General features: G+C 40.0%; 1 protein-coding gene across 7 annotated transcripts in view; it reads left to right on the top strand.

The window, feature by feature from the left end:
* The window catches only part of CHST9 (carbohydrate sulfotransferase 9), a 293,740-nt gene that overhangs the window by 231,574 nt on the left and 43,399 nt on the right, over positions 1 to 18,767 (top strand). For 4 of the 7 annotated variants that reach the window (XM_065533960.2, XM_005586983.5, XM_045377915.3 and 1 more), the window contains one exon: positions 16,970 to 17,007. The exons of the other annotated variants lie outside the window; for them this stretch is intronic. In XM_065533960.2, the coding sequence (XP_065390032.1) occupies positions 16,970 to 17,007 (38 nt within the window). The remainder of the gene's footprint in view (positions 1 to 16,969; positions 17,008 to 18,767) is intronic. 7 annotated transcript variants of the gene reach the window in all.

The raw sequence follows: 18,767 nt of genomic DNA on the forward strand, positions 1-18,767 counted from the left end.
ACCCACCTTGGCCTCCCAAAATGCTGGGAATACAGGTGTGAGCCACCGTGCAGACCCATACCTTTTTTCTTAAGGCGTGTTTGCATGAGAATTGGAGCTGCCTTACTAGAGAGGCCTGGGCTCCCCAGTTCCCCCATGCAACTCCCTGCTGCCTCCAACTCAGCTGGATTGTTCCACTCAGGGGAAGCAGCCGGATTCTTTCTCCTGTGCAGGTTGGCAGTCTGGGAAACAGAGACCAAGAATAGAATCTGGAGTAATGTCTATGCAGATATGCCTTAAGGTAAAAATAGGATTCCAAGCATTTTAGTTTTCATTTATTTGTCTAAGCTAAAGTTCTTGACTATTTTTTAATCATCTAAATGTGACTTTTTTATTTTTTGACATTAAAAATACGTATTATTACTTCTAGTTCTCTTCCATACTTCCTGGTCATTTCAAAATAGTACACATTACTGCCTTGAAACTTGTTTTTATTCTTCAAAATTAGCTTTCGTTTGGATTTTACACAACTGGGTTTTATTATTCCTTGTTTGGGTAATCCTGTGATACAAGGGAAAGAGAACTGGTCCTAGAGTCATTAATGGTGCCAGGTGCCATGGTAAGCCCTTTACATATGTGAACTTGTTGAATCATCAAAAACAACTCTATACATTTGTTTGTGGGCCTTATTTTACAAATGTGGAAGCTGAGGGGTTGTGACTTGCGCAAGGCTTCCCAGAGAGTAGGGAAGCTGGGATTCAAACCCAGACATTCTGATTGCTTGGCCCCACTCTTGACCATTACCAAAGTCAGTGTTCCAGATTCAGCTCTGCCCTTAACCCATTTATGCCAGAGGTTGCAATTTTTTGAATCAGACCTTGGCAATAACCTTGAGCAGTAGGATATAAATAACTCCCATATGCTTAACGTTCCAATAATGGAACGCTAGGCATAAGTAATTAATTCCATTGTTCTCAGATAAATTCTAAACATTCCTTAGCCTCAGTTTAATAAATAAGGAAATCAGCCTAATTTTCTTCTGCTAAAACTTGCAATTGCCTTTTAACTCCACAACCAGTGAGAATTTAAGCTCTTACACCAAACGTCAAATCTGCTACTTCCTGAAAATAAATCCTCGTAGTGGCTTAGGGAAGGGGTCTCCTCCTATTCACTATGGATGACGTAAAATGTGCATTCCATTATCTAAGGTAACATCGAATTATTCAAATATAAATAAAATACACCGTTTTCAAAATTTCAAATCTTGATATTTATTTCCTTTCAACTCGAGACTCTTCTTCGCCCTCTTCTCCCCATCATCTCTCTGCAGAAGACAGCCTGGTATTTTCCTGATTTCTATTTCTGCCTCCTGCGGGATGGATGTTTTACTGGTATTTTAAACCAAATAAATGCTAAACCGACTTTATCATCCCACCTCCTCTGTTACTCACCAAATTTACTTCTTTAAATTGAACCTATTTCCTTATTTTTATCTTTGCATTAATAACATCTTCTCCCAAGTAACCAAGCTTAAAATCTTGGTCCTCTTTTATTCCTTTTTTCCCCATCCTACTAACCCCCCATCTAAAACTTCGAGTCCATTTTACTCATACAATGTGCCCTACATTCATCTACACTTTCCCATCTCCTTGCCAGGATCCCACATCCTCAAGGTTAATCTTCCTAGGGTACCATTTGGATCAATCTTTGGCTCAAATTATTCGAGGACTCCCTCAACAAATAGTATGTCAAAAAATATTTCTTTAAGTATTTAGAGTGCTCCATGATACTGGTCCATCATACAATTTTTGCTTTGTCTCTTATTACTTGCCAGTATACAGACTACCACCTTTAAGTTCAGCACAACTATTTACTGTTCCTTAGACATTCATTCCCTGATGTGTTTTTACTCATGCTTTTCCTTCCAGGTGAAATACTGTTCCCCTAATCTGCTTCTGTTAATGTCCTACCCAGATCAAATGCTATTTCTTCCATGAAATCTTCCCAGGTTCCCACACCAAACATGACTCCTTCCTTTCTTTTTTAATATGATTTCAACTTTTATTTTAGATTCAGGGGATACATGTGCAGATTTGTTACCTGGGTATATTGTGTGATGCTGAGGTTTGGGATATGGTTGATCCCATCACCCAGGTACTGAGCACAGTACCCAATAGTTTTTCAACTCTTTCCCCCTTCAACCCTCCTCCCTCTAGTGGCCTTCAGTGTCTATTGTTTCCATCTTTATGTTCATGTGTACCCAATGTTTAGCTCCCACTTATAAGTGAGAACATGTAGAATTTGGTTTATGTTCCTGGATTAATTTGCTCAGGATAATGGCCTCTAGCTGCATCCATGTTGCTACAAAAGACATGGTTTCATTTTTTCATGGCTGCATAGTATTCCATGGTTTATATGTACATTTTCTTTATCCAATCCACTGTTGATGGGCACCTAGGTTGATTTCATGTCTTGCTATTGTGAATAGTGCTGCAATGAACATATGAGTGCACATGTCTTTTTCATAGAACAATTCCTTTCCTTTTGGATATATACCCTGTGATGGGATTGCTGGGTTGAATGGAAGTTCTCTTTTAAGATTTTTGAGAAATCTTCAAACTGCTTTCCACAGTGGCTTAACTAATTTACATTCCCACCAGCAGAGTATAAGCATTCCCTTTTCTCCATGGCCTCGCCAGCATCTGTTACAGTTTGACTTTTAGTAATAGCCATTCTAACTGGCATGAGATGCTATCTCATTGCTATTTTGATTTGCATTTCTCTGATAATTAGTGATGTTGAGCATTTTTTCATATGTTTGCTGACGGCTTCCTTTGAGAAGTGTCTGTTCACGTCTTTTGTCCATTTTTTAATGGGGTTATTTGTTTTTGCTTGTTCAGTTAAGTTCTTTATAGATTCTGGATATTAACCCTTTTTGGATGCACAGTTGGCAAATATTTTCTCCTGTTCTGTAGGTCATCTGCTTGCTTTGTTGATGGTTTCTTTTGCTGTGCAGAAACTCTTTAGTTTAATTAGGTCCCAGTTGTCAATTTTTGTTTTTGTTGCTGTTACTTTTGAGGGCTTAGTCATGAATTCCTTCCCAGAGCTGATGTCCACAATGGTGTTTCCTAGGCTTCCTTTCTTTTTTTTATTTGTGCCAATCCTATGGGAATTTTCATTACCCTTCATTCTTTTAAAAGTCAAAGAATGTAATCAACTATAAGCAAATTTAGTATTTATATCCCTGTTGTTATGCAATAAAGACAAAACAAAAGCCAGAGAGGTGAAGTAATTTGCCAAATATCATATAGCCAGGCAAAGTCAAGACTAGAAAAGTCTGAGAGTCAGGCGCAGTGGCTCACACCTATAATCCCAGCACTTTGGGAGGCTGAGGTTGGGGGATCACCTGAGGATAGGAGTTCAAGACCAGCCTGACCAACATGGAGAAACCCCATCCCTACTAAAAATACAAAATTAGCCAGGCATGGTGGTGCATGCCTGTAATCCCAGCTACTTGAGAGGCTGAGGCAGGAGAATCACTTCAACCAGGGAGGCAGAGGTTGCAGTGAGCCAAGATCATGCCACTGCACTCCAGCCTGGGCAACAAAGAGTGACTCCATCTGAAAGAAAGAAAGAGAGAGAGAGAGAGAAGTAGAATTTAATTTTTCATCTCATAAACGGAAAATGTCCCTAGGCACTCTTCTGCCTTTCTTTTGCACAGGTGTGAGTATATGCATACGTACCTGTCTGTTCACCTGACATAACCCACACATACACCTACAATCTACTCACACCACATCTATCTTTGAAAAATAGGTAACTGCAACTCCAGAAGAAGATTATCTGATGGTGGTGAAAATTGTAATTTATCATTATGACAAGGATGATTGTGATGGCTATTGTCATTATTAAAGTCCAGATCTGATACTTGGCTTTTTTTGCAGTATAGTTATAAATGATGAATACAGATTTTTAAAATAAGGGATCAAGGTAGTAGCTATGTATGACAGCTAAGAATTCCTATTTCTAAATAGCTCTCAGTAGGGGATAAAAAGCAATTGATAGCTCTCTTTGGGACAAACGTACTGAGATAGCATGTCTACACTCTCTGTATTACTACCTGGTCTTCTTAGCCATCTGTCAAAGAAACAGACTGACTTCAACCAACAGTTTCCATCAAACTCATTTTCTAGACAAAGAAACTGAGGTTTGGCAGAGAATGAAGTATAGGCTTGGTGAGAGAGCGTTCTGAGCTCCGTAATTCACTTAGCCTCTGGGCTCCTGCACCCCTCATCCTTTTTATTCTCAGTGTTTCAGGGCATTGTTCCTTCAGTTTGCACTGGGTTGGTTGGAGGTAGGCACCACAGGTTTGATTGATACAGCAATTTGCATCTCAAGGCATCGCTCGATAAATACAGTGCAATGAAAGGCTACTCTCTCACCAGCCAATTTCCCCCCCTGGGCTGACTTTAGAAGCTCATTGATGTCACTTCCTTCCTCAGTCAGCAAGTGAATTTTCTTTAATTCTCAAGACCAGCTGTCCATGCTGTCAACAGAAAGTTATTAAAATTCCTTTAAAGTGAATAAAAATAGCCTAAAAGCAAATGTACTTGGAAACAGGAAAGAATCAGTATGCAAAGTCCACAAACCTCTGAGCAAAATAATGTTGATCCAACCAGAGATTTCAAACATTGTATATTCAAGTTGCTAGAAAAAAATAATTAAAAGATGCTAAGCCACATACTTCTTAATCTTTTATTAGCAAAGGCTTATACAGTTAAAATGTATCCCCCTAAATTTCATTCCGCCTTTTCAAGTATGATTTGAATAAATTTGAGAATGACTTAGGTTTTCGTTAAGTGGGATTCCCTCCTCTTTTCTTGCATAGGCTAGAGAACATTTTCATCTCTGCCAGGCTAAGGTGATCCATTAGCAAAAGACAAACATTATCAATAGCAGCAATCATAACCACTAGGACCACAAAAATAATAAAATTATATATATATATATATAAATACATATATAGATTCTTTCTTTTTTTGAGACAGAGTCTCACTCTGTTGCCCAGGCTGGAGTGCAGTGGTGTGATCTCAGCTCACTGCAACCTCTGCCTCCTGGGTTCAAGCAATTATCCTGCCTCAGCCTCCCAAGTAGCTGGGACTACAGGCACGCACCACCACACCCAGCTAATTTTTGTATTTTGGGTAGAGACAGGGTTTCACCATGTTGGCCAGGCTGGTCTTGAACTCCTGACCTCGTGATCCACCCACCTCAGCCTCCCAAAGTTCTGGGATTACAGGCGTGAGCCACTGCACCTGGCCCTATAATTATATATTTTAATTTATTGGAATTTTACTAGCTCAAGGGAAGAGGTAATTGTTTTCTTATGTTTAAATTGCTATAACTCACAGAAATGAACTATGTGGCTCCTGAGTCCCCCTGATCCTCAATTGACTGCCTGACATCAGTCACTGGAAGACTGCCCTGTTACCTCCTGAATCAGTCCTTGCTTTATCCTTCAGTCCCCCAGCAGCTGAGCTCCTGCCTTCTTGCCTAAGTTGTACACGACGTGGTACCCAAGTCCCTCCAAAGCATGGATGTGTTCCTTACCACCAGTAGTCACCTGCCTCTTCCTTATTTGGACAGATGTCATGAATGCTGGACTCCCTCTGACCTTTTGCCAAGGAAACTTGTATCTAGCCTGCCTTGTCATCCCCAAACACACCCCAATTTTGTGTCTTGGGTTCTTCTCCCGTGCCTGGGCTCTCAAGTTCAGCCTGCACTTGTGCTGTCCAGCCTACCCAAGGCTTCCTTGCTACACACACTGCACAAAGCAATTAAAAGAAAGTGCGTATATTTACCATAGCTGTGCCCAAACAATTTTAGTAAATAGTTTAGTGGAAAAATGGTAGAAATTTGGGTAAATTCAAACTAAAAGGACAACTATATTGTGGTTAATTATCAGGAAAATTGCAAATCATAATCATATAAGTTATCTAGAATTAACTCTCAGTCTTTCACTTCAGTTCCTATAATTTGGAGTACACTATATTCCTAATACAGAACTATGATGGTATAGATGTGTAAAATTTACAAAAAAACCCAGAATTTTGGTATAATTCCTGTTATTGAGATGCTTAAACATATTGGAAAATCAACTGGGAATGAATATAAAAAGGGCTGCTATTGCAAACAAAGCATTTGATATGGTCCAGAATTCATCAGCAGCCAAACTCAGGCCCTAATATCATCCATCTAATGATTTTTAACCCATGCACCTTTTCTTTCATGAGCAAAACAGGGCCAGGAGCAGCTGCCCTCAATATGTTGGAGGTAGTGCAAGGCTTCACACACTGAGATCAATATATATATTGAACACTCTACGTGTTCAATGCATATATTTATGGAATCATTGATAGTGGTCTCAGTATCACTGAGCTGCATCCTTAGGATACAATAAACAAAATGAATGTAGTCCCTGGCCTCAAGGAGCGTACATTATAGAATAGAAAACAAGCAAAAAAGTAACCAGACCTACAAATAAAATAATTGCAAGTAGTGGTAAGTTCTATGGAAAGGAACAAATAATAGGCTGAGATCAAGAATCACAAGAAGAGATGGGGTGACCAGGGAAGAACTCCTGAGATCTTAATATTAAAGCGAGACTTGAAAAACATGAAAGAGTCAGACCTGCAAAATTGGAGAAACAAGACAACAGCATGTGCAAAAGACCAGAGGCCAAAAAGGACCAGAAATGAACATAAGACCAGAGTAGATGGAGAGTAGAAAGGAAGGGAAACAGACAGCAAGGTGAGGTTGCAGAGGCGGTGAGCAAGAAACAGATGGTGCAAGGCCTACAAGATGTAGAAAGGAACTTGGAGAGAGCCAGAGTGGCAACTGGGAGACCCCAGAAAGCTAACATCATAATCCGGGGGAGAGATATTGATGAGCTCAACAAATTGGGAGCTGTGGTTAGACAGCATGCATTGTAGACATATTCTGAAGATTCTGAGACACTGTCCTGCTACCCATGAACTTCTTTGAGTCCCTGTTCCCCACCCTGTCATTGGCCCCTTGAGCTATTTCCTGGTCCTGTGCCTTTTCATAAGCAATGGCTACCTCTCTGTGCTTCTTTGAGAGGTAACGACAGGGCCCCAGTTTGCTGAATGACCAAATCTGCCCTGTTTCAGATCACCATACTGGCCCTCTTTCCCAAATTCTCAGGTTCCTTCTTAAAATACTCTTTGATGGGGAAAAAGCGGGGGTGTGATACTCCACATCACCACAGTTCTGGAATATGAAATTACATGTGCAGATATATAATGGGCATATTTGCACTCCAGGAAACAGGAATACATTCATAATCCCATCTTCTTTTCCTTGCCCAATTTCAAGACTTCACATGTGGCACCTTCAAAACAGTTCAAGCACCCCTACAGAAGGGGTCATGCTAAATGTAGGTTATAGTACAGGACGAGACAATGTCACGGAAAGTGGGGAACAGAGCCAACCAGTTCTTTGAGAGAAAGGAGCAGGCTAATTGGGAGCAATGGTCTTGTTCACAGTTGAGTCTCCAGAACTTAGTACCCATCCATATATGACACCTAGCAGCTGATCAAACAGTATTTGTTGGAATAAATAAAGTCAGGTACAACTCTTTCTAATCTTTATTCCCTGTATTCATTTGTTACCAATTTCTCTCAAACATTACTTCAACAGACTGTCTTTGATTTTCTTCATCTTCCTTCTCATTTCTACCTCCCTAGTCTAGGCCCCAAACCATCACTTAGTTTATGCACCCCACCAATGCCTCCTAGATATTCTCCAATTTCTCCCCCTACTCTAAGCAATTTATTTACCAGTTTAATCTTCCTTTATAACCCACCTCTGCTGAAAAAAATGATAATTGCCCCCCCAAATTGTCTATTGCTTTAAACATAAAGCAATTGACCCAGACCTGCCTGGGCAATGCTGTTTCCCTCTAAACCCTCTCCCCTAGTTAGGGTAGTCATCACCATTATTCTTCACAACTTCTATCCATTTTTGAAGACCTAATTCAAATTCCACCTTCTAATTATTCTGATTCACTGTTACCAAGACAGGTCCTATCTCTGAACTTACTTTTAAGTTCTTAAACTCACCGTATCTCTAGAATTTGCTCAAACATGCAAAAGAGATATCCAATAGATAGTACAATATGGATACTTAGATATCCATATCCAAGAGATATTCTTGAACTCCATGAGGTAAAAGGCTAATAATAAATAAATTACAATCATGGTCCCTGGTTGTTCATGACATATTTCTGCATGAGTTAAAAGGGAGTATAGCAGTGATTAATGGCAGCATACCTCTTGGAAACCTACTCGCTCCCCAAAACCAATCATATTAGTTGTTCCCCTCTGTGTGCCCACAGCTTGTTTTCCAGAACTCTATGAAAACACTTCTCAGGAGGCACTGCAGTTTATCTTCACTTATCTCTCTCTGCCACCTGACCCTGACCTCTTTGAGGGCAAGCACCCTGCTGTATCATCTTTGCATGCCCAGCACTTAGGAGGTATCTGACACAGTGAAGGTATTATATTTTTTGGAATGAATACACTATACTATAAGATATTAAACTTACATTTTTAGTTCTTTAAGTTAGAGAAAATTACTATACATCTAATGAGTCTGTAGTTTTGAGGGACTAGTAACTTACCCAGAGAAGCCTACATCCAAGAAATTATTTCACACATTAGAGCCTATGGTTCAAAATAAACTTTCACAAGGTGGTAAAAGATGCACCCAGGTATGAAGTGCTGCTGGATGGACTGGTCCTCCAGGGTTTATACCGATTGTCAGAGCCCCAAATGACTGTTCATTGCAGGAAGTAAAAGCTATGGTGCAAAGGCAGTCTCTATGTACAAAATCCCCACCATAAAAAATTGTTGATGTCCCAATTGCTCAAGAGTCCTACCTGCCTGAGGACATAAGTTGAGATCCACAATGGGGATTGTAAAGTAAAGGTTTCCAACACCCTGGAAAGCTGACTGGATCTCAGGCCAGCAGATGATGCCAGAAGTCCAGGGAGCCTTGTTTGGTGCAAATGCCAAGAGGAAGTTTGTGGACTAAGCTTTTGGGAGGTGAAGTCCATCCCTAGCTCTCCTGCTATGACTTCACCTCCCAATTCCACTGCTATGATGTGGAAGCTTCTGATATTTGAAGAAACAAGAATGTCTAAGTGGCTTCCTCTTTGCTGTTCCAGTATTGCTCTGTCTTTATTAGTGGATGCCCCTCTGTCACTAATGTCCTTGCCTAATTACTAACAATGGGAGAGAGTCTCATGTAATATGATCAGGAACCCACCTCTAGTTTATCTCAAAGTAGCACAGCTCCAGTTGGCTCTGCAGCATTAGGTGATGGGAGCAGATGGTGGCTGCATACACTTCACCAAGTGTCCTGCTCATCCTCTGGCTCCCAGCAACCTAGTCTGGAGGTGGTGCATGTGGTGTTCTCTGCCCTGAAGTCTCTGCTCTTGAGGTTTAAGACACACGTGGCACATCATTCCTTCCAGCAGTAGTAGCTTCACTGTTACTGTTTGGGCCTAGAAATTTCCCTCATCTATAAATGTGATTTTAAAATCTAAGCCATGAATATGCTTCATTTATTAAAACAAAAGATTTATGTTGATTTAATTGTAATTTCTTATGTAAGGCACTACAAATTTATGGTTTGAGAGAGTAAAGTTCCTACTGAGATACCTAGAAAAGAAGTATTTTCCAAATCCCTTTGACCAAAAAAAAAAAAAAAAGAAAAGATAAAAAGACTTTGAGCTACAGATAGGTTCTTGCAGATCTATGCATAGCTACAGAAGGTCTATTAGCCTCGTGCCTTTTTCCATTTTTTCTGTGTGTTGGCATTTTTCTGAAATGCAGAATCATAGCTGCTCTTACTTTCTCAAAGGAGCCTGTTACCTGAAAGAGGTTCAGAACCGCTGCTTTAAACTGTTTAGGCAGCAAAAGAACTTTCCCTAGAGTTTTAGTCAGTTCGTGGTGATTAATCAAACAACTTACAATGAGAAGAATTAGTGAGTCTTACTGCAGAGTTTGGAGAATTTGAGGCAGTTGTCCTGGAATTATAAATCTTAGAGAAATAGGTCCTTCCCCACCCATGTTGATGATGGTGGGTCGGGGCTGTTTCTACAAATTTTATTGCTGAAGCTCATGAATGCGACAGAAGTGTCTCAATACCAGCTTCATCATAAGATGAGCCAACAATGTCCACAACCTCCCTCTGCAGTTTATTCTGCTTTGTTTTGTGAAGACATAATGAGATTAAAATTTAAGAAATCTTGGAGAATTCTCCACTTTATCTGCCAGTCAGACAACCTTGTCAAATGTTTTTATTTTTTCCCCTTCTAATCCTCTAACCAAAAGCTGGAGGGACAAGACCCAAATATGAGACAAAAAAGACTAGTTTTATTCTGAAAATCAGCTTTAAAAAAAATTTTGTTTCAATAATTTTTGCAGAACAGGTGGTTCTTGGTAACATAGATAAGTTCTTTAGTGGTAATTCTGAGATTTTGGTGTACTCATCACCTAAGCAGTGTACAAGCTACCCCATTGTAGTCTTTAATCCCTCACCCCTCTTCAACTCTTCCCCCTGAGTCCCTAAAGTCCATTACATCATTCTTACACCTTTGCGTCCTCATAGCTTAGCTCCCACTTATAAATGAGAACATGTGATATTTGGTTTTCCATTCTTGAGTTATGTCACTTAGGATAATGGCCTCTAGCTCCATCCAAGTTGTCGCCAATGCCATTGTTTCATTCCATGTTATGGCTGAGTAGTATTCCACGGTGTATATATACCACACTTTCTTTATCCACTTATTGGTTGATGGGCATTTAGGTTAGTTCTACATTTTTGCAATTGCGAATTGTGCTGCTGTAAACCTGCGTGTTCATGTGTCTTTTTTTGCATAATGAAAGTTTGCTTTTCTATGTTGTAAGAGTAGCTATGTTGTTCCTTAGAATGCTGGCCGTCCTTTCACCCATAGACCATGAAAATTTGGACAAGTTTCTGCATGTATTTGAGCCCTGGTCACATAATCTTTAAAAACATAGAAGGAATAGCCTCTACTTTTCAGGGTAGTTCCAAGGACGTAATAATGTCTGTGGGGCATGTCGCCTAGGCCCAGGACACAGCAATTCCTCAGCAGAGTGTGCTTCCTCCCTGTCCCTTGAGGAACAGCTGAGAAAAAGCATGAGAACTTGTCTGAATTCATTTCCTTTTGCTGCTGTAACAAATTACCAAAAGCCTTGTGGCTTAAAACAATACAAATGTGTGCAACTTACAATTCTAAAGGCCAGAGTTCAGATGGGCCTCACCAGACTAAAATCAGGGTGTCAGCAAGGCTGTGTTCCTTTGCAGTGCTCTAGGAGTCATCCATGTTCTTCCCTTTTCCAGCTTCCAGAGGTTGCCCACAGACCTTGGCTCATAGCCCCCTTCAGCAATGGCGTCACTCTGACCCCTGCTGCTACTGCTACCTTGCCTTCTCTCTGCTGTAAACTCTCCCGCCCCTTTATTATAAGGATTCTTATGGTTACACTGGATGTGTCCAGATAAGCTTCCCATCGCCAGATCCTTAACTGAACTACGTCTGCAAAGTCCCTTTGTCCTGAAAGATCCCGTATTCACAGGCTGATCAGGATGTGGACATGTTGGGGACCATAATTCGATCTGCCATAATTGTCATGTCAGCTTCTGTAACCTACAGATATCTTCCTCTTTATTACAGGCACAAGCCTCACTTATTAACTTCTTCATTTTTTTTCCTTCTCCCATTGCATCTTATTTATTTATTTATTTTTCAGACAGGGTCTCGCTATGTTTCCAAGACTGGTCTTGAACTCGAGGGCTCAAGCATTCCTCCCACCTCAGTCTCTTGAGTAGCTGGGACTACAGGCACATGCAACCACACCCAGCTAATTAAAAAAAATTAGAGATGAGGTCTTGCTGTGTTCTCATTGTATCTTTAATCATGCTATCATCTGCCAGATTCCCTAATAAAAACCTGAGGGTAGCCCTTGCTTCCAGCTCATGTTTTTCCCACATTCAATCAATCTCCAGAACCTACCTCAGAAATGCCACCTGCTCCTGGCGTCCCTCCCTTCCCATTCTCACTGCCTGGGCTCAAGCCCTCACCCCTCCTATCTGGACACAGCACATGCTCATTGCTGTCTTCACCACCCGCCTCTACTACCCCTTAAACCCATCTCCATACCACCACTCAACTCATCTTTCTCAAGAACTGCTTTGGCCACCTCATCCTCATCTGAAAGACTTTTGCTGGCCTCCTTCTGCTTGCAAAGCCTCCAATATCATCCCAAATCACAACCTCCGAAGGCTGTCCTCCTTCCCTCTTCCCACATTCCATCTCCGCACCTGCTAAAGTGTATGCATGTATTACATAAGCCACTCAGAACTTCTCACAATTCACCCACACACACCCTACTCTTGCCTGCCTCTGAGATTTCTTTACTCGTTCTGCCCCAACTAACTGGAGTGCCCCTCTTTTATCCTTTACCTGCAAAATTCATTCTTGTTTCATTCAATCCTCATAAATCTGAGAGTGGGTGGATATTGTTAACCCTTTGCTATATATAGGCAAACAAGTCAGAGCATTAAAGTAACTGGCCCCAGTTCAAACACCTAGTGTCAGAGCTGCTGTTAGATACAGGCTGTCATTTAGTCCATTTTCTAGAGTTCAGTAGGCTGCTGCATCATTAGGATGTGAATATTTTACTGTTCGGCTCTTATTTGTCTCTTCAATTTCTGCAGCTTTCCCTTGGTCCCAAAGGAAACAAAACTAAGGTTTTGTAGTGCTGCTGCCACCCCTGACACCCTAAGGAGTTGATGTTTCAGTTGCCAACCAGAGTTGAGTGGTCTTTTAAAAATGCAAATCTGTACATGATATATATTTTTTTAACTTTAAGTTCTGAGATACATGTGCAGAACATGCAGGTTTGTTACATATACACATGTCATGGTGGTTTGCTGCACCCATCAACCCATCATCTACATTAGATATTTCTCCTAATGCTCTCCCTCCCCTATTCCCCCACTCCCTGACAGGCCTCAGTGTGTGATGTTCCCCTCCCTGTGCCCATGTGTTCTCATTGTTCAACTCCCACTTATGAGTGAGAACATGTGGTGTTTGGTTTTCTGTTCCTGTGTTAGTTTGCTGAGAGTGATGGTTTCCAGCTTCATCCATGTCCCTGCAAAAGACATGAACTCATCCTTTTTTATGACTGCATAGTATTCCATGGTGTATATGTGCCACATTTTCTTTATCCAGTCTATCATTGATGGGCATTCAGGTTGGTTCCAAGTCTTTGCTACTGTGAACAGTGCTGCAATAAACATACATGTGCATGTGTCTGTATAGTAGAATGATTTATAATCCTTTGGGTATATATCCAGTAATGGTATTGCTGACTTAAATGGTATTTCTAGTTCTAGGTCTTTGAGGAGTTGCCACACTGTCTTCCACAATGGTTGAACTAATTTACACTCCCATCAACAGGGTAAAAGCATTTCTATTTCTCCACATCCTCACCAGCATCTGTTGTTTCCTGACTTTTTAATGAGTGCCATTCTAACTGGCGTGAGATGGTATCTCACTGTGGTTTTGATTTGCATTTCTCTAGTGACCAGTGATGATGAGCTTTTTTCATATGTTTGTTGGCTGTGTAAATGTCTTCAAGAAGTGTCTGTTCATATCCTTTGCCCGCTTTTTGATGGGATTTTTTTTCTCATAAATTTGTTTAAGTGCTTTGTAGATTCTAGATATTAGCCCTTTGTCAGATGGATATATGGCAAACATTTTCTCCTATTCTGTAGTTCACTCTGGTGATAGTTTCTTTTGCTGTGCAGAAGCTCTTTAGTTTAATTAGATCCCATTTTTCAATTTTGGCTTTTGTTGCCATTGCTTTCGGTGTTTTAGTCATGAATTCACAAGCATCCCTATACACCAATAATAGACAAACAGAGAGCCAAATCATGAGTGAACTCCCATTCACAACTGCTACAAAGAAAATAAAATACCTAGGCATACAACTTAAAAGGGATGTGAAGGACCTCTTCAAGGAGAACTACAAACCACTGCTCAAGGAAATATGAGAGGACATGAACAAACGGAAAAACATTCCATGCCCATTGATAGGAAGAATCAGTATCATGAAAATGGCCATGCTGCCCAAAGTAATTTATAGATTCAATGCTATCCCCATCAAACTACCATTGACTTTCTTTACAGAATTTGAAAAAAACTACTTTAAATTTCATATGGAACCAAAAAAGAGCCCGTATAGCCAAGACAGTCCTAAGCAAAAAGAACAAAGCTGGAGACATCATGCTACCTGACTTCCAACTGTACTACAAGGCTACAGTAACCAAAACAGGATGGTACTGGTATCAAAACAGATATATAGACCAATGGAACAGAACAGAGTCCTCAGAAATAACACCACACATCTACAACCATCTGATCTTTGACAAACCTGACAAAAACAAGCAATGGGGAAAGGATTCCCTGTTTAATAAATAGTGTTGGGAAAACTGGCTAGCCGTATGCAGAAAACAGAAACTGGACCCCTTCCTTACACCTTATACCTATATTAAATCAAGATGGATTAAAGACTTAAGCATAAGATCTAAAACCATAAACCCTAGAAGAAAACCTAGGCAATACCATTCAGGACATAGGCTGTGCATGCTATTCTGATGTCACTACCCATGCACTGGCCTGAATCCCCTTAATGGCCAATTTCCCACTGCTCTTGAGAGGATCTTACATTTCCCAAAAATGGTCTACCTGAATTCTTTGCAGGGTTTCCTGCCTACCTGTGTAGCCTCCCTCACACTATGCCCTGCTCACCTCTCCACACCTGCCATGCTGGCCTCCTTTCTATCCTTGAATCCACTATGCTCCCTCCTATCACATGGCCCTTGTCATGTTCTTCCTTCTACCTGAATGTTCTTCCCCCTCTTCTTGGTCAAGTTAACTCCTTTATCATCTTTCAGGCTTTGACTCAAACGTCACTTCTTTGGGGAGCCCACATTTAAACACCAGTGATCTGTAATTTAAAAGGCCAAGCTTTTCCCACAAACCATGTTGTCTCTTCTTTAAACACTCTGCATATAAACTGACAAAAGAAATCTAAAACATATCAAGAGTATCTGATTGAGCATTGCCCTTGCGAAAATGAAGAAAATTGATTCTTATTATCTGGCGAGTCTAAGACTGGCCCTAGGCATCAGACATTTCCTAATAATGACACCATCAAATAGCCCACTCTGAACATCATCATTCAATTTCCCCTATACTTCTTACACTTCTACTGTATCTCATATGACATCTAGCTTGGTACTGAATACTTAACAAAATGTTTAAGTATGCTTATTATTGGTTGACTACTTGACCAGTAAGTTTCAATTGGGACATCTTTTTTTTGAAAACGGTTTGGCAGTTTCTCAAACAATTAAACCTACAACTATTATATAAACCCAGCAATGTCACTTCTGGACATTTATTTCAGAGAAATGAAGATTTATGTTCACATAATAACCTGTACACAAATGTTTATAGCAGCTTTATTCATCATAGTCAAAACTTAGAAACTACCAAGATATCCTTCAACGAGTAAATGGCTAAACAAACTTTGGCACATCCATACCATAGAATACATCAAAAATAAAAAGAAACCCACCACGTTGACACACACAGCAACCTGGATGAATCTCCAGAGAAGTACACCGAGTGAAAAAAGCCAGTCCTTAAAGGCTCTATGCTTTATGATTCATTTGTATAACATTCTTGAAATAACAAAATGACAGAAATGGAAAACAGACTAGTGGTTACCAGGGTTTAAGGAGAGCATGCAGGTGGAGGGGAAGTGATGTAGCTATAGTGGACAAAAAGGGAGATACTCTTGGTAAGGAAATACTCTTTACTTTGACCGTATCAATATTAACACCCTGGTTGTAACGTTGTACTATAGCTTTTCAAGATGTTACCATTAGGGGAACTGGGTAAAAAGTACAAGAAATCTCTCTGCATTATTTCTTACAACTACATGTGACTCAACAGTTATTTCAATTAAAATTAAAGTTTGTTTTTTTTAAAAGAGACCCATTTAATAAAATGTTCGTGAACACTGAGGTGTTCACAAACACGTAGTAACTGTGATGCCACTAAATGTCTTCTTTCTTTTCTTTTCTCATGGTTTTTTATTTATTACTACTAAGGATTTTATTTTCCTCTATTTAAGACATACATAATGCTGATCACTTTCAGGCTGTTTTCACAATGACTGAGAAATATATTATATTAGAATCCCTATTTTTTATGCCCCTTGGTTGCCTGTCATATATTTCTCTGAATGTTTTTCCTCCTGATCAAGATACAATTTATAGAACTGTTGGCTTGTACTTCAATCTCTGGCAATACCATAACAACAAAGTATAATAAGGCCTTTATCACTCCCCATGTAAGAAATGTTTTTTGAAGTAGCACTTCTGCCCTGCCACCTCAAATCTCCTTGTCTGGTTCTCAGGGTTCTCTGAGCTTAGTATTAGTATTATACTTCAATAGGTTGTTATTGTTTGGAAAACTTTGTTTTGACTGGCTGTTGTTCAAATTTCTCTTCGGTCCTTTTCATCTCTTCATCATTTCTCTGCGAAAGTTTAATACCTTCTGCTGGTATCACCCTTATTGGATTTCCATTCCATTTTCTGTTATCTTTGCCTAACACAGTTTATTTAGGTTTTAACTTTTTTCCCCCAGTTATTGAAGTGGTTGTAAAAGTCCACATTGTGATAGAAATCTTTGCTCAGAGAGTCCATGACCGCTTGGAAGTGTTTACTGTAAACAGAGCAGGATCAGTACCACATTTTATTCATTTTCATGCTTTAATGTAAAAATTCTTTTTGCTTTCTCTTTCAGTGAGTACAGAAAAAATCCAGGAACATATCACCAACCAGGTATTCTCTCACTTCTCATAAACTCTAATATAGAATTTTGTTTCAAATGTTAATAATTAAACATGTGTAAATGTAAAAAAGGGGGGGGGTAATGTTAGCTCTTAGTTATGAGCAATATATATGTTACTGGTTCTGGGGAAAAAAACATATTTGGTCATATGTAGATGATCATGCACTTTCTTTGTCTTCTCCCAAGCCAAGTCCTTCCCTACCACATCCTACCCAAACAGGAAACAGTAGACTAATGAGACTCTGCCAGTTCTAACTTGCAAGTATCTCTCTGACCTGATTGTGACCTCTGCATTGATACTATCATGGCAGCAAATAGATATTTCCATCTGCTTTTCCCTTAACTAAGGTTACTGTCCGTGATTTTCTCAGGTTTTCATTCAATCAGCTCAAAGTCACTGCCTCCCAAACAGCTAAGAACTGGCCCCCTATATACCACAAGTTGATCTTCCATTCTGGTCTTTTGTTTCTACTCATAGTTGACCAGCATCTTCCTGTTTGCATCACGGTTTTCTTATCCCATCTTCTTACTGATCTATTTTTGTATTTCTAGGTAGATGGTGTCCTTCTATAGAACTGTTTTAGGAGCTTGAGACCTGCAGCCACACAAACAAACCAAGGGAGACCTTCCCCCAAAGCACATCTTGCCCTACCCCACCTACTTTTTCCCCAGGCCAGCTTAGCTACGTGTTTCTCCAAACCCTGCCTGTGCCACTAGACTCAGAGAATGTAGACATTGACCTGTGGAAAAATATGCTTGGGTTTCACCCATAGGTACAAATTTCCGTATCTTCTTTCTTTTTTCCTTTCAATGGCATAAATTACAACTCACCCTTACCAAAGAGAAGGGTGGTAAATCTACGTTTATACCAATTAAAAGTGCATTTTTCAACCTTCTAAGTGCACTCCAAAAGAAATTCCAATTCTAGTTCCTATTGTCAGTCCATCCCAATAAAGTTCTAGTTTCACCCAATCTGTGCCAGATGCCCTGTAACTCATCAAGCTTTCAAAATTGTCAACTCACTTGGCTAATACACTATTTTTCAAATTCAGTAGCCAAAATTTAATCAGGTGCCATTTTGTTTTTGAATACTATTGTACATGTTGACTTCTAGTAGCAACTCTCTTAATACTTGAAAATGCCATCATTGTGAAATAGCAAAATCAATTGGCCATTTCAAATAGTTCATTTGCCTTTTGAACATAGTTTCTTTCTTTCTTTTTTTTTCTTTTTTTTTTTAGATGGAGTCTCGCTCTGTCACCAGGCTGGAATGCAGTGCCACAATCTCGGCTCACTGCAACCTCCACCTCCCAGGTTCAAGCGATTCTCCTGCCTCAGCCTCCCAAGTAGCTGAGACTACAGGCATGTGCCACCACGCCCAGCTAACTTTTGTATTTTTAGTACAGACCGGGTTTCACCATGTTGGCCAGGATGGTCTCGATCTCTTGACCTCATGATCGGCCTGCCTCAGCCTCCCAAAGTGCTGGGATTACAGGCGTGAGCCACCACACAGGCCCTTAGTTTCTTTATTATTGCATTTTAAATTATTTGTATGTACTCAAGTGGTTTGGTGAGGCTCAGCAACAGTTAGCCAGTAAAGTTTACTGCTGCTATTTTTATTTATTTAAATCACATAGGAATACTTGACCTGTTTTCCTTATAAATGTAACAACCTACCTGTTTCCCTTATTAACAACCTAAAGCAGTTGGTCAAAAAATATACTAAGGTCACTTCTGATGGGTAGATTTT

The sequence above is a fragment of the Macaca fascicularis genome, chromosome 18, assembly GCF_037993035.2.
Source record: "Macaca fascicularis isolate 582-1 chromosome 18, T2T-MFA8v1.1".
Lineage (NCBI taxonomy): Eukaryota > Metazoa > Chordata > Mammalia > Primates > Cercopithecidae > Macaca > Macaca fascicularis.